General features: G+C 42.4%; 1 protein-coding gene across 1 annotated transcript in view; it reads left to right on the plus strand.

Moving 5' to 3' along the window:
- LOC147679623 (zona pellucida sperm-binding protein 3-like) overlaps nucleotides 1–17481 on the plus strand; it is a 139217-nt gene that overhangs the window by 45403 nt on the left and 76333 nt on the right. Inside the window, exons 2-3 of the mRNA XM_086944735.1 lie at nucleotides 432–557; nucleotides 9075–9255. Coding sequence (XP_086800861.1) covers nucleotides 432–557; nucleotides 9075–9255 — 307 coding nt within the window. The remainder of the gene's footprint in view (nucleotides 1–431; nucleotides 558–9074; nucleotides 9256–17481) is intronic.

Raw genomic sequence — 17481 nt, forward strand, 5'->3', positions numbered from 1 at the left:
GCACTTGTTTAGATGCCACATGGCACCAGTGTGTATCCAGGAGCTGGCAGTGGGTAGAGTTGCATAGATGTCACAATGGACCAGTGTGATTACACGGTTCGGCAGTGGGCACTGTTGTGTAGATCGCACATTGCACCAGTGTTTATATAGCGGCCTGAAGTGAGCTTGGTTGTATTAATTGCACAAACAGGCTGCATTCATCTCAAATTGTTTAGCGTTTAAGACCCGTTCACTGATGAATCAATGGTGACTTATATTAGCGCTCAGCGGCCTCATTGAAGTATCCCAGTGCTATGATCAGTGAGTGTGTTGTGGCCAGAACTGCGTGAACTGCAACTACCTTTTTTAGTAACCAATTGGATGATATCTGGACATTACATCTGATTGTGAAACATGATTTAACAATGCATTGTTCTCCACCCCATCAACAGGTGTGGACTTGAACCTGGATGCAGATCTGGGCACGATCAATGCCTTAAACTCCACGCCAGAGACCACTCTGAGAGAGGTGCATGCGGGGCATGAAGACCTCCATGGAGTCCTGATCCTTCTAAACGGTGAGTACTACATTGGCTGGTTGACTGTGCCGTGTCAGTGCCAGACTGCCTTAAAAATCAGCCCTGGACAAGAAATGGTTGGTGGGCCCGGTATCACCATTAAGACCGCGTCTGCCACGGCTAGCAGAACACAGAGAGCAGCTATCACTGGTAGTAATAAACATACTCACTCATTGCAAGTTTCAGCATATAAACCTTGCACAGTACACATTGCAAATATGACACATTGCACATTTGAACCCCGCACACAAAGCCCTACACGACCAAGGCCCGAGCTACCTCAACAACCGAATCAACTTCTACGCTCCCAAACGCCACCTCCGATCAGCCAACCACGCCCTCGCCGCCGTCCCTCGCATCCGAAGAGCGACTTCAGGAGGAAGGTCCTTCTCCTACCTGGCCGCCAAGACCTGGAACGCCCTCCCGACCGACCTGCGCCTGACCCAAGACCACCTCTCCTTCAGGAAGAAGCTGAAGACCTGGCTGTTCGAGCAGTAGCGGCACCCCCCTCCCCCCAGCGCCTTGAGACCCTACGGGTAAGTAGTGCGCTCTATTAATGCCATTGATTGATTGATTGATTGATTGATTGGTTTGAAGAGGAAAAAGTGGCAAGGAAACTTGTAAATAGGCCTTGGTGGGAAAACAAGTGCCAACGCCCCAATTAAATAAAAAACAAAAATGAAAACTTTTGAAAAAGTTCCATTCTGAAACTATTCTATAACTAAATTACATTTAGTATAATCTAGTATTGACGCTTTCGGTCTGTCACAAAGGGTCGATCCCGACAGCTGTGGGAGGCAAAATGTATGCAAAACTGTGCCTTACAGTTTTTACAAAAAGTCGTGTCCTTTTTATCCTTAGGTTAATTCTGTAAATATAATTAAAATTACAGAAGTAGTGTAGCCAACAAAAATAGTACAAAACAGAAAATCGAATGCGCAACCACATTACCACATCAATTGTCTAAGGAAAAATAGATAAGCAAAATTAAAAAGACAGAATCAAATAACCCATTCATTTACAAGAAGTACAACATATTCTGCTTGAGCAAATGTACACCCAGCCCATAAAATATGTAGACGGTGAACAAGTCCAATAATAATTCAAAATAAGCCAACGGCGCAAGTGTGCTAACTAGGTTAAAGTGAGCCTGCCAACTGATCTGAAAAGAGCACAAATGTAATGTAAATAAAAAGGGCTCCAAAAAGAAAAGAGAAAAAAACTGACAATCACTCAAGTCCATATATTCTGTTTTGCACAATGCAGGACTAATTGTGACTTTTTTGATGCAGAACATTCACAGCAACCGATTTAGTAAAGGAGATGTTACACAAAACTTAAAGAAAATATCCTGCTTTCCGTCCAGACACTTGTATTTTTAGATACAAATACTAAATTATTATACAAGCTCTCATTATTCGTACAAACGTTGCTTTAGGAGTAAAATAACCATTCTAAAATGCATTACAAAAAATGTATGTCCTTGAAATGTTTCCTCTTTTTAGCTAACGAAAGATACCGAGACCTGCAACGACCAGTCCGAGGAAAACGAATTCATGATATTTTTCTATTTTACAGGAAGAGTAATTTGTGCACATTTATCATGCATGTTTTAAAGGCATGCAATAACACATATGGCTGGAACACTTTTAATTTGTTAAATTGGTTTTTCACTAGCACTTCACAAGCATGGCGATTTATCGATGTTAAATGTGCATGTTTGGAGGCCGGTGTTGAGCCGGGTTTCTCATCCTGATCATCTCGTGATGCAGAGTTTTATCTGTCCAGCCCTTCTATATGACTTGCCATCAACACAGTCATGACTCAATCAACAAGCACAAAACAGATGTGTTTTAATGAATGAATGAATGAACCCGCACCTCTATAGCGCATAGCCACGTCTTTAACTGTTTTTGGAAGGCTAGATGCTTAGCTTCCTTTCGTAAATAGTGGAAGGGAGTTCCAAAGTCTGGAGGCCTTGTATGAAAAAAGCCTGCCGCCACTTCTGGCCTTCTTAATTCTGGGTATAACTCCCAGGTGAAGGTCATCTGAACGCAACTGCCTATTCGCCCGAAAGGGCTGAATCGTAGCATTATTGATTGGTGCACCATTCCCTTCCTTCGACTTATGTAATTAATGTATGTCTTTTCTATTTATAATCTCCTCCACATTAACCGTTATGAGAACCAAGCAATTAAGAAAAGACCATTTATTTAATTGCTCAAGATCGATGCTGGACTGCACTGTGTGCTTGATGCTGGGCTGGCAAATGCAGGGAAAGTGTGAGCAGCATCGTAGACTGATTTCTGGGCTGGGCTTTATGCTGGACTGAACTGATCAGTGCTCTTTGCTGGCAGTGGGCAGGGAGTGGATGTAAACTGGGATGAGCTTGTCTGACCTGTGGGCCAAATTGATTGTGTGTTGGACTATCCAAGCTTCTGACTTGGCATGTCTACACATTTGGTTTGATGAAAACTGAACAGGTGAGCTATTGTAGTATGAAAAGTGGAAAAAAAATGTTTGATTAATTAAAACGTTACAATATATGTGCATTAATTCTGGATTATAAAATCAGTTATAAAAACATTTAAACTTTGTTTGTTACACCATTTAAATATTATGTACTTCCTACATTACATTCTTTCAGTTTTTGGTGATCTAACGTAATTCTCAGTCGCATTAAAAACCTTACAAAAGCAGAGTTTAAAATGATATTGTCAGTATGGAGGCATCTTATCAGTGCTTGTTTGCAACTCCTTATTCCACAAACATTAAAATGTCTTTTAAGAATAGATATTCTTTCAACTTTTAGTTCTGGACAAACACAAAGGAGGCGCATAATGTTCTCTTCACCAAGTTTGCATAAGTTACAGGTTGTTGGTCCCTCTGTACTCAACCATGGCATTAGTTGACATGTGCCTGGAAATGCTCCAAAGCGAGCTTTTATAAAAATTTGTTTGAATTTCACAGACCAAGGCATTTCGAGGTATGGTTGCACTTTTACCTTGGGATAGCCATTCAAGAGAAGCCACACATGTTTTCTTTTTGAGAAGGTATCTTTATCCAGGAGTAGTGATAAATGCTTTGTTGTACTATTAATTACTTTTTTAAAAGAGTTCAAAGTAATTGGCATTTCCCAGACTGAGTTTACTGAATATTGTAGTATAGAATTTAAGTAAGGTTTACTACCCCTATAGTACACATCAACGCCTTTAAGATCAGAGTTCAAAGCTTCAGTGAAGCTTCAGTCTTTCATTTTTCCAAGGTGTAGATAAAGTGTATAAAATTGAGTTGGCTTGGAACGCCCGTTAATTGAGTATCTGTAAACAAGCCAATTTGTGGTATTAATATTGTTGAAAGTGCATTGACTGATTAGTCACGCCAAAGAAAATGGCACTTAATTGTTGTAAAATACTGTATCTACTCTTGAAAATATGCCTCCCAAAGGCATGTACCTAATTGGTCTGTGCGCAAAAATAAAACACTATCCCTGTGAAGGTTCCATAATTATGAGAAAAGTCACACTTCAGTGTACCACCTCTTCCCCGAACTGTGAATCCCTTGTAAGAATGAGAATCAGTGAAGGATCGCCCCTCTTTCTTCCAGCTGCATCCTGTGGAGGCTACACTACAGAGGCCTGCACCACAATGATCTTGAGAATTCAATTTTTCCTTTATGCTCTGCTCACCACTGTTACTCACAGGTGATTCACTTGAGATGTTCCTTGTGGTTTGAGTCAGCCTGGCTGATGCTAAGACACGTACTGAAAAACATAGTTTGAAGAGGGCCTTTATTTAGATGATAGAATTTGTTGCTCTTCGCCGATCACTTATAGTCACAGACATGAGCCCCATGTTTGAATGCTAACCTTTTGCTTCAGTGGTGATTGAGGTCTACTCAACGGGTGAGCTCCTGATCTCCGGTTTGGAGTTTTGGACCACAGACACTTGACCTGCTGCACTCGTTGAGGTGAAGCCTATTTGTGAATCCCTAATCTATGATAACCTGCAGGCCTTAAAGTGAACTGAAGGTTTAACATTTTATTGTTCTCATATTTTAATGTGTATAAAAAAAAACTTTTATACTGATAAATTGCACTCAATTTTTGAATGTGTCATCTGTGCTTTTATGGTCTTGTGAGGCTGAAATAAAGTATCTCTTGACTCTTGAATTGGAGGTTCAGTTTGCTGATCTTTGACTTTCTGTGGTCCTAGAGTTGTACTGCAGGTGTACCTCCTTGTCCCGTGAACAGTCTCTGAATGAGACAATTATTTGGTCAAAACATACGGGTAAGACAGTATGTTTGTTGATTTAAATCTTTATTCTTTGTGTTTTTTTAGTTTCAGTTAATCACTTCTATTTGGGTGATTTTAATTATTTGTACAAATTTTAAAATCTGATGTACACAACAAAATTTGATTTGTATCAAAATCCACAACATGTATTTACAAACAATTACATTTTAGTGACCATTCAATCCACATTCATTTGTGACTCACACCAATACAAACAACCACAACAAAACAAAAATGATTCACAAAATGTTGGAATTGCAATATTCACAACAGTAAGCCAGTATTTTTCAGCACAAATATATATATACAGTTTATATTTTTCTTAATTCTTGAATTATTAAGTTTGGCTTGAAAATTAAACAGGTCTACGCGTTTCGAACTCCCGTAATTTCAGAGTTCTCATCAGGACCAATATCTGTAATGGAAGAACAGAGTTTGTTTTAAATTCTAGGATGGCTACTGCTGTACTGCCTGTCCCCTAAACTACAAGTTTCCTCACCTGGCTCGTGCTCATCAGAGCATAGTTGGAGTTGTTCTTGGAATTCACGTCTGCCAAACATGCAGGAAACCAAAATCAGGAATGGATCGCACGACTTGAAACTGATTCAACACCACATTTGTCAGCATTCAACTTCCATAACCACTTACTTGTGAATTTCTCTCATCAGTTATATGTCTGCCTGGCTCACCATTTCTAAAAGAAAGAGGGGCAATGGCGTGGTTTTATTAATTTGTTGGTGCTCTGATGTAAAGCTTTTTGTCACTACGCGTTTGGGGTGCATGCTAGCGCTTACCTCAAGGGGCGGGTCAGGCGCGTTGTATCGCCTATTCTCGGTTTGCTCAAATTTCGTTCTGTGGACAAACAGGAAAGTCTAAGTTAGATCAACGTCTGTTTAGACTATCCACAGAAGTCTACGAGTTATGAGGCAGCTGCGTGTGTGTTTAAGCAAGAGGATCTCCTTACTTGTTTGAAACGGTGTCCTCGTCTCTCGGCGTCCGAATGCTCGTTTGATTGCATTTACTTCCTGGTCCGCATAGGATCATGGGAAGTGTAGTGCCGATGATCTTTGTAGTCCACGAGACGTTTTTTTTAGAATTCTTTCAACTTTATTAAGTGAAGTACTGATGAATTCTATTCGTTGAACATGGTTTCTTGTTCCTAATCGTTGATATTTGTGGCGGATGTATAGGGTGTGTCCCATCATCCGAGTTTCTTAGAATTCTCTATAATCGTGGCACTACGTGATCCAGCTATTTTATATATACATAAGCCTCCTTTCTTGTTTGAAGGGGGACAACTTGTCTTCATTCCAATACGTTGCTCAGCCGCAGCGGATGGTGTTACTCCAAATGCACTTGTACTCAGAGGGTTTGGCATGATTTATTGTTGCTGCCCCTGGCGCCGGCAGTGATGAAGAAGAATTAAAAAATTTCCATATGTGGCTAAACAATTGAATGCCATCAATCAAATTCAGTTTGGATCATTCCAGACACAAAATGACATTTCTGGACGTGGAAGTATACCCCTCCAGTGGAGGTTTAGTGACAACTTTGTACAAGAAACCTACGGATCGAAATAAAGCTCTACATTTTGAGAGCAACCACCCGCGCAGCTTGAGGGAGAACCTGCTTTATGGGCAGTACCTCCGCATTCGGCGTAATTGTACGGATAAGGAAGAATATTTTCGACACACAGAAAATCTCACTGTCAATCTAAAACAACGTGGATATCCCAAGAAACTGCTCAAAAAATCAATGAAAAGAGCGTGGTGGACACCTAGAGAATGTTTACTGGAGAGAAGATCTAAAAAGGAGACTGAAAGAATGGTTTTTGTATCCACCTTTTGCCCTGATTCCAATGCTCTTAAAAAAGTGGTCAAACAGAATTGGCATTTGTTGAAAAATTTGGATCCGTCCTTCCATAATGAACCACTGTTTGCATTTTAAAAAAACCACAGTATTTCAAACTATCTAGTGAGGGCAGCCTTACCAGAAGTCAAAAATCCAGATTTACGTACCATGTTACGCTTACCTCCAGTCCAAGGTCACCATAAATGTGGCACGTGTTCTTGCTGTGATTCTACACAAGAAGGGAAAGTTTTCACACATAACCAAATGATTTGGAAACATGAAACTTTTTCCTACTGCAAAACTCGGTATGTAGTGTATGGACTTACTGTATATTGGCAAAACCAATCAGGAAGTACGCGTGAGGATACAACAACACAGATCAAGAATAAAAAATGTCATCAGCGCACCACTGGTAAACCACTGGAATGAAAAAAATCACAAAGATACTGACTTGACCTGGACAGGTATTTCAAAGGCCGACAATGATATAAGAGGTGGAGATCTAGACGCGCAACTAATCAAGAGAGAAGCAATGCTTATAGTTAAGTTTAATACGGCATTTACAGGTTTGAACGAACTGTCAGAAATGTTCAAACTATAAACAACATGACCACCTTGATTGATCAATCAATTCAACACCTCTCAAAAATAACCACTGTGTTATATGACTGTTTTACATCACTGCCGGCGCCAGGGGCAGCAACAATAAATCATGCCAAACCCTCTGAGTACAAGTGCATTTGGAGTAACACCATCCGCTGCGGCTGAGCAACGTATTGGAATGAAGACCAGTTGTCCCCCTTCAAACAAGAAAGGAGGCTTATGTATATATAAAATAGCTGGATCACGTAGTGCCACGATTATAGAGAATTCTAAGAAACTCGGATGATGGGACACACGGTATACATCCGCCACAAATATCAACGATTAGGAACAAGAAACCATGTTCAACGAATAGAATTCATCAGTACTTCACTTAATAAAGTTGAAAGAATTCTAAAAAAAAATCTCGTGGACTACAAAGATCATCGGCACTACACTTCCCATGATCCTATGCGGACCAGGAAGTAAATGCAATCAAACGAGCATTCGGACGCCGAGAGACGAGGACACCGTTTCAAACAAGTAAGGAGATCCTCTTGCTTAAACACACACGCAGCTGCCTCATAACTCGTAGACTTCTGTGGATAGTCTAAACCGACGTTGATCTAACTTAGACTTTCCTGTTTGTCCACAGAACGAAATTTGAGCAAACCGAGAATAGGCGATACAACGCGCCTGACCCGCCCCTTGAGGTAAGCGCTAGCATGCGCCCCAAACGCGTAGTGACAAAAAGCTTTACATCAGAGCACCAACAAATTAATAAAACCACGCCATTGCCTCTCTTTCTTTTAGAAATGGTGAGCCAGGCAGACATATAACTGATGAGAGAAATTCACAAGTAAGTGGTTATGGAAGTTGAATGCTGACAAATGTGGTGTTGAATCAGTTTCAAGTAGTGCGATCCTTTCCTGATTTTGGTTTCCTGCATGTTTTGCAGACGTGAATTCCAAGAACAACTCCAACTATGCTCTGATGAGCACGAGCCAGGTGAGGAAACTTGTAGTTTAGGGGACAGGCAGTACAGCAGTAGCCATCCTAGAATTTAAAACAAACTCTGTTCTTCCATTACAGATATTGGTCCTGATGAGAACTCTGAAATTACGGGAGTTCGAAACGCGTAGACCTGTTTAATTTTCAAGCCAAACTTAATAATTCAAGAATTAAGAAAAATATAAACTGTATATATATATTTGTGCTGAAAAATACTGGCTTACTGTTGTGAATATTGCAATTCCAACATTTTGTGAATCATTTTTGTTTTGTTGTGGTTGTTTGTATTGGTGTGAGTCACAAATGAATGTGGATTGAATGGTCACTAAAATGTAATTGTTTGTAAATACATGTTGTGGATTTTGATACAAATCAAATTTTGTTGTGTACATCAGATTTTAAAATTTGTACAAATAATTAAAATCACCCAAATAGAAGTGATTAACTGAAACTAAAAAAACACAAAGAATAAAGATTTAAATCAACAAACATACTGTCTTACCCGTATGTTTTGACCAAATAATTGTCTCATTCAGAAATAGCGACATAGGCATTTGTTCTGTTCATTATTAGCTTGTGGCAAGCTGTGTCGTTGGGAGCCCAGACCCAGTGGTATTGTTCGAATTCCGTGAACAGTCTCAACATTTGTGAGCTTTAAGGAAACCCTTTGTTAACCGGAGTGAAATAGGGGTTTGCATGGAGATTTGTTAAAGCAGTAGATTAGAGGTTGGGGTGTAGTTCTGCTTCTTTGCTTATTTCCATGTTCTTTCTGTTCTAGATGACCTCAGTTATGGCAGAAGGTACCAGATCTTCCAGTGGGGCTTCCCCATTAATATCGAAGCACGTGTGAACTCCGCTTCGGGGGAGGCTCTGAAAATCTACGTTGATGAGTGTTATGGAGCTCCCACTGCAGACTTGAAGACTTCTGGGAAAACCTATGCAATAATACACAACCATGGGTCAGTCCTGGGAGATGCATGGGAGCGAAGAGGGGGCATGGGGTAGTAACGGGAACAGGTTGGGGCATGGGCTATAATGAGGAGTAGGATGGCGACGAGGAATGTCGTAAGGCAGTGGGTTAATGTGTAGCCAAGCCCTCCAAGGACACTGTAAAGTGGTTAGCAGCAATTTACAACCCACCACCCCCAATAAAATAGCAATTGGTTAGTGCGAGGTAGCAAAGGGAGACAATAGCGACCGAACTAGGGAAAGGTTACAAGGTTTGGTTAAATCGGGGGACGATGATGGCATTAAATGAGCAGGCTTATACCATGATGCGTAAAAGACCATGAATGGGGATGAAGCTTGGAGGAAGGGGAAGTAGCGTGCGGATGAGACATCGGGCAGTGACTGATTAAGGTAAGTGATGGAGAACAAATCAACTTCTGATGTCTCGTTACATGCCCGGCATAGGGCAGTAGCCAAAAAGTATGAGCAATGGGTTTTGATGAACTTGAATCTGCAGCTGTTTTTCCAAAAATCTTAAGATACAATCCTAAAACTTGTCCATTTGCTGCAGTGCCAGATAACAATGGACCAGTCTTCGCTACCCATATAATCCCACCTAAAACACAGATTGGGGCATACCCCATTCATTTTATTTAAAAGTTGAGAAGACCTGTAAATCAAATATTTTCACATAAATTGGATTTGACAAAAATTCTCTCCTGTTAATGTTGTAAAACAACTCATTAGTTTCCGCCAAATGTCGTTGGTCATTACTATACTGCCCGTTCTTAACCATTTGATAGAAATCTGACCATAGACATGCACTTTCTCCACTGATGGCAGATATTTATTCTAAAACCCCAGTTGCTTCACATAGGGAGTGCTAATGAGTTTTTTTTTTTACCAGATACTTTCTATCATACATAATCTTCAGAACAATATAGCACCACCGCAACCACATTTTACTACTGCTGATCGAGGTCCTATCTCATTCCAAGTTTTCCATTTATCATTAACTGGAAAATCACTTCGCTTCACAAAGCCATTGGCCTTCCATCTGCTAGTGATCGCAAAGTCCGTAGTACCTCCACGATCCCAATCAACCTGATCTAAATGGGTTTCTAAATTCACGTAGGGGATATCATAAGTTTCCCAAAAATATGCATTTTCTTTTAAAAACCCATTGCAGTTTTCTGTCTCACTTTATGGGTGATTAGGTTAGCCTAGGAGGCACTCCGGTTTGATTTTCTTTAGTCATCATGTCTATCAACTCATTCTATAAATGGCTAGGCAAAATACACCTTTTTCCGGAACATAAAAGCAGATTGTGCAAATTTTGTAAAACAATAAAATATGAAGCGTAAAAAGAGTCAAACTTTCTTCCTCCATACTCCTGTATAATCACAAGAGCGAATGCCTTTTCTGCGTCCAGCAAAAATATTGCCACCGGAACCTGCTTCTAAGCAAACGTATTCAAAGCTTCAATCAGATAATTAGTATTAGCCCTTTTCAAGAAGGCAAACCACATTCCCTGAGTTTGATGACAAAAGGGGCGCGTTGCCTTTTAAAATTAAATTTACACAAAGCTCAACACACAAGGAGGGGTCAAGGCAAACGTCCTGCACCAGTCAATTTACCTTATCTAGGCTGTATTTCCTATCTTGATATTGGTGCAAAGGGCCTGGGACATGATCTCCATATGCCCCAAGGAAATGACATACAAGTTACTTGAACAAATTAAACCATGTTTAGCCCAGCACTCAAATAAGTAAACTATGAGTAAAGATTGTGGGTTAACCATAGTCACAATGCAAGAGAGCAGTCCGTCAAGATGTTCCCAATCAAAGAAAGGCACTGGTAGATTTTGAGTGTAGGTACAAAAATTCTTTAATTGTTTATTGTAATAAAAATTCTTACAATTCATGATCGCCAACAGGTATCGTCCGCATGCAGACTTCTTCAGGGCATGCTGTATTCCAGAAATTCTTGAGATGAAGTATTAATAAAAACTCAAATCGGGTCAAAATTGCAGAGTAAGGTATTATGAAATAATTCTTACAATTAAGTACATCAGTCATGTTCCGAATTTTTGTCCAAGAGGAGAACAGCATAAGGGCTTGTAAGCTAATCATGATGCCAGATTACACCTCCTCCTTCCTTGCCTACATGCCCTGCTCAATATTCAGAATATCCACAGTTTGAAGATTATCCGCACCATGAGCAAAAAATGCATGATTGCATAAGCCACTGTGCCTGCTGCTGAAAAATGCCATATATATGCAGCCCCTTTAAGGCTGTCTTAGGTCCGCTTATGGATGCATTGGCCTGTACATCTCAGTTCTGAAGTGGAAACTCGTAGCTCGAGGAGCACTTATCTGTGGGACTAGCTGGAAGAGGATTAGAAATGAGATTAGAAATAAGAAGTATTTGAAGTTCTTGTTTGAATGGTCTATGAGTGGGTTTGGTACATTGGCAAATGGGATAGAGTTCTAAAGTCTCAATGCATTGACTGTGAAGAGCTGAGTCAAAGTGTGTGGTTGTCTTTAAATTGAATACTGTGTTTAAAAGGAGCATAGTGTTGGGGGGGGGGGGGGGCTGCACACTTGGGTTTTGGCCACCTAATTTATGGAGTCTGTGCTCGATTCTTCTATATCACAAGCCCATCATGGCCCAGCTGGAGAAAGGAGTAGGATTCTAATAGCGGAAAGTATGGGTGTTCTAGTGGTATTCCCATTACATACCACCTCTTTTCTCTTTTCCAATGTTTCTACTGGTTTTCTCTTTGCTCCCCTACACCTGTCCGGCAGACCCAAGATGGAGGCTGCCATCCGCACCACTGGTGCTATTTATGTGCAGAGCGAAGCTTCTATGCAACCGACTAGGGAGGCCCTGAGGGCTTAAACGTTGAATGCCGGTCCCTTGAAGAGAGCATGGCACCACACTGCCAGAACACAGAGTGTACCAATCACACTATCATAATATTTGCCGGTGCTCAGCTCCTCGGCCCCTGGTGCACTTTGCAGCAATCAAGATGCTCTGGAAACATCCCCGGAATGTTCTTGGCCTACCAACCCATTCACAGAGCCATCCCAGTGCTACTAACAAATTGCTGCCTGCTTACTCAAAACACCAGTAAGTGGCTAGATTTCATATGTAACCGCAATTGCTGCGTTTAAGGGTCTCGAAGGTTCGCAATAATTTCCAGATACCACTAGGTCACTGTTACTTTGAGACCCAGCTACCTTTGTACAAACTTCCATCATTCACCTCAATCCTGTGCCTTCGGCGTGCTTCCCGCAGACCTGCTCTGCTTACAGTTTAACACTGTGCTGGGCTGTACGATGCCCTGCAATATTGCTGACCATAGAAGCAAAGAGATCACAAGGAATCTAAGGACTACAAAGCCACTCTGAAGCACCAAGGTGGACCTGCCGCTACTGGATTCAAAAGTTAAACCCAAAACAGACATGACCTCGAGCATAGACCTAATTTTGTAGCGACTGGGTGTGTTTCATGATCTAGCACAAGAGACCAAAGCCAACACTAATGACATCATGATTTACAAGCTTTCCATAATGACTTTAAGGGGCTTGCCAGCCAGAGTTTCAAATGCATTCTTCAGGACCTCCCCAGACAGTTCGGACGACTGTCAGGAGACACCGACGGTCAAGCGGTGCTCCTCATACCTGAGCCGCAGCCAGGTGGGGTGAAGCTCCTCAACCACCACGTATGGTATATGGTTGAGCACACAACCTGGGACTCTCAGGTGATATCTTTTTTTATTATTATTCACGTAAAGCAGTAGCTCTAAAACAACAGGTCCTGAAGAATGCATTTGAAACTCTTTTCTCTTAATGCAGAAACATGTTGACCACTATCAAGTACGGTTATTATTTCAAACCCGCACTTGCACTTGCCTTTTAACCTTAGGGATTGGGAGATACTAATAAAAATTGTTTTTCTACCCGATTCACCTAATTTTAACAAAACCCTTCACTATCTCACTCCTATCACCACACACTGCTTTTTTCAGTAGCCACCTCAACATTTGAATAACATATACTACCCACTTCTCACATCTATATCGGTCACGGTAACATCAGACCGGCCATTTTGTCTCCTGGGTAAGGAGAACCCAAATGATGATAAAGAGGGGGGTACAGTGTGGCTTCTGATGGGAACTTTCTCCACATGCTCTTGAGCCTTGACTTGGCCAGCATTGTATACCAGCTTGCATGGTGTGTTCCCACTGGTGTTATCTGTATGGTATTGGTCTTGTGATCCATGTTGAATGACTTATTCTTTTTGACTCCTAGGTACAATTTGGTGTCATGATATTGTGTTTGGGGCGTGTACCTGGTTAGTCGTTAAATCTGCCCTTAGACCCTCCTCTCATTTTCTGTTGTGTATGCGTTGTAGATGTACCTCACTTACATGGTCTACATGTGCGATCTTTAGATCCCATCTTGACTCGCATACATCCGCACTTCATATTTACATGAAAGGATATGAATGTTGCGTAGAGTGTGCACATAACTACCTGATTTGTTTCTGTCTACTCCTCACATCAACTCCGCTATACAATCAACATATTGACCACACCAATTAAAATTCCTTCACTAAACTCTAAGTGCCTGAATCACCCCATCAAACGTAAAAAAAGATTACTGGAATTGGCTAAAGGGGTTTATTATATTATTACAGGAAACAGACCTTGAATCCTTTAGGGATGCTAAATTTTATTGCTCATGAATAGCAGAGACTTTACTTTCCCCAGCAATACATAAGAAAAATGGGTTCTTACTAGATCTAGGAAACCTTACATCGCTGTACAGTCTCAATCACACGACCATCAAGGTAGATGGCTTATAATCAGAGCTAAGAAAAAAGACAGGATTCTTTATTGTGATAATTTATACCCAAATGACAATTCACTGGAATTCTGGAAAGATCTTGAAAAACTACTATCAGAACTACCTGACAATGTAGAAGTGATTCCGGGTTGGTGATTTCAACCTACCAATGGATGGGACCCTAAACAGAATATCGACCTGTATATTCCTGAGTAGTAGATCACACAACAAAATGAAATCATGTTGCGAGAACAACAATCTGGTAGATGTATGGAGGTTGTTCAATCAGTCAGGCAGCGACTATAGACGTTACTCTCCACAGCACCATTCCTTCTCCAGGTTTGAATATGTACAGTCCGTAAACTACTCTTTATCCCTCAACTCCAAAATGGAACCAATTGTAATTTTGGACCATGCTTGTGTGTCTCTCGACCTTGAATGAAGCGATTCCCCCACTTCACCCCACCCCCTACACAATGGTGCCTCAGTAATGATATTGAAGAGCAAGCAGACGAGTGCTTGGCCCCTCCCGCCCTCACGCCCTTGCCACTACATAATGGTTCCCTTTCCCAGGAGGCGCAGCGGACGGGCGCAGCGGCGGCGCCGGCAGGGCGCCGAAGGCGCACCAGAGGCAAGCCCGTCTGTGCCCGTCCGCGACGGGCCGGGACCACGGGACACGACTACTGGCCAAACAAATACCATCACCTACAGCCCTAGCACCTTACTCCAATTGTGAGGCCCTACCACTGCCCACTGCCTCGCATCCTGGGACCCCATCACAAAACACTTTCTCTGCCAACACTGCACATACCAAAGCTGCCCACCAAAACTTCCCCCATCATATTACATGTTCCTCGTAAACTGTAGATCTCTCCCTAAGCACGCCCTGGAGATTTCCTTGCTGCTCTCTGATAAAGAACCAGATGCCCTATTCCTCACAGAAACATGGCTACATACAGACTCTGACCCTGATATCATTCAAGCACTTCCCGCAGGGTATCAAATTCTCCGGGCTGATCGCTCCTCTGGTACCCTTGGGGAATTCTCTTAAACCTGAAGCTTCGGCCAGCCAATGAGAATCCGAATAGATAACGGCTGTCTTCATGTACTGGAATACTGAAGAAAGCATTCTTCAGATCCAGAACAGAGAAATATTTAGCAGAGGGGGGAATCATTGTCAATATCGTAGTGATGTCCGAGACCACCGGGTATTGTGGCTCCACTACTCTATTCACGTGGCGCAGATCAATCACAAACCTATATACATCAGGAGTATTATCTGTAGCTTCAGGCGACCGTCTTTTAAGGATCGGTAGTATAGGGCTGTTACATATGTTCGAATCCGTTTCTTCCACTACACCAGACCGAATCAAATCTTGTATTATTTGTAACAGGGCCTTTTCACCCTCCCTAGGAATCCTGTACTGTGGAACCCTGGGTAGTTTCGCTCCCACCTTTACCCTTATTGTTACCGGGGCGATATCCATTTTACCTACATCTGTATCATTGACAGCCCACAAACTGTTGGGTATCCCTTCAAATTCAGGTGGTAATGGGTCATCTTTAGAAAAACATTGTAGTGGGCGAGCGACAGTCGGGCCTAACGTGAGGTACACGCCATCCGGGGAACAATAGATGGTGGCGTGCAACCTCTTCAGTAAGTCTAAGCCCAGCAAATTTTCTCCACAATTCGATGTCAATAGGAACGGTGAATCGACAGTGAAAGGACCAATCGTCAACGTAAGGGGTTTAGAAATGGGGCTAATCACCGGGGTACCTGAAAAACCCACAGAGATATTGTTCTTGCCAGACAGAGCCGCCCCGGGGACCCGAGAATGAGCCACTGAACTTTTCGTTGCACCCGTATCCACTAGAAATTTTTGCTGAGACCCCAATAAGTCTGCCTCGACATAGGGTCCCCTCTGATCAACTTCCACAGGCACTGGTCCCTCGCTCTGTCCTACGCTGTCCTAGTTATGGGAGAACCCTGTCAAATCGTCTACGGAGTAATCATCATTATAGTACTGACCACCGCCCCTCTGCAACTGTTGCCTGTCTGCACCATTGTCGAAGTAATTACCTCCCGGCCTCCCGCCTCCATCTGACCGTGCGTTCTGTCTCCCGGAGTCACCACTACCTCTTCCTCGTCCTCGCCCTGAACCTGTATTCGACTGAAACAGTGGGCAATCCCTCCACCAATGCCCCTCTTGCTTACACTTCGCACACTGATTTGGTCCCAATCACTCCCTACTCTCACCTCTCCCATAGCCGCCACCACCACGTCCTGGCGCTGCACCTCTTCCTCGACCCCTCGACACTTGCTGCAACAAAACCCTAGTCTTCAAATCCTTCGCCTTCTTTTCCTGCTTGTCCTTGCTCTCATTTTCTCTGTGTTCATAATACTGGGCCATACTGAGGATACCAGAGGGAGAGGATGTCGTCCATGTACTCTCCGACGCTTGCAATCTCGCTGAAATCTCAGGCAATAAGTTCATGACAAACCTATTAACAAAAAGTCGCAACCCTCCATCCTGTGATACATCCTGCCCACTAAAATCCATGAACGTCTCTTCGAACCTCGTGAAGAAGTCCGAAACCGCCTCATTCTTTTTCTGCTTGCAAGCCGTCAACTTATCCCAGTCTACCTTCTTCGGGGGAATGAGAGAGTGCATGTATTTTATTATGCGCCCCGGCAAGGCCAAAATCTCAGCTTTCGGCTTTTCTCCTGGCTTACGTTCTTTATCCCAATCCTGCAACTCCTGCCACGTACCCCCCAACTCTTCCGAATGATCTGTTCCTTTCACTTGCCGCCATACATCGACTGGGACCAAAAGCCCAAAAAACAATTCAACATCAGCCAAAGTCATTACAGTGGAAGACGCGGCTTCCGTTAACTCTTTGTAGTATGCAGTAGGGTTCTTCCTAGAATCTGGCAACTGAGCCTTTAAGGCTAATACCTCACTTCTCTTCCATGGTGTATACACCCATTGCTCCTGAAAATGTGCATCTACCCTATTCCTGGTGACAGCTTTCGTGACTGGATCTACCATCTCGGGGATCTCGGGATGAAAGATAGGATGCACCTCACGCATTGGATGTATACCTGGAAAATGGGGCGTACCTGCAGAGGGCAATTCATTTCTGTACTGTAATAAAGCGCGTAAGCTACGCATCACCTCCTTCACCCCAGTATTCGTTCTGAAGGCTCTGCTCTGTATATCTCGCAAAGTCGCCGGAGCCACACCTCCATACCCCTGTTCCCATAGTGGTATCAATACATTTGACATATGCCACAAAGCGTGCTGTTGCATCAAGGGCTCAAAATCTTTCATTGTGGACCAAATATCTTCAAACGAATAAATATTATTCCTAGCCCACTGGCAT

This window comes from Lissotriton vulgaris, chromosome 11 (genome assembly GCF_964263255.1).
Source record: "Lissotriton vulgaris chromosome 11, aLisVul1.2, whole genome shotgun sequence".
Lineage (NCBI taxonomy): Eukaryota > Metazoa > Chordata > Amphibia > Caudata > Salamandridae > Lissotriton > Lissotriton vulgaris.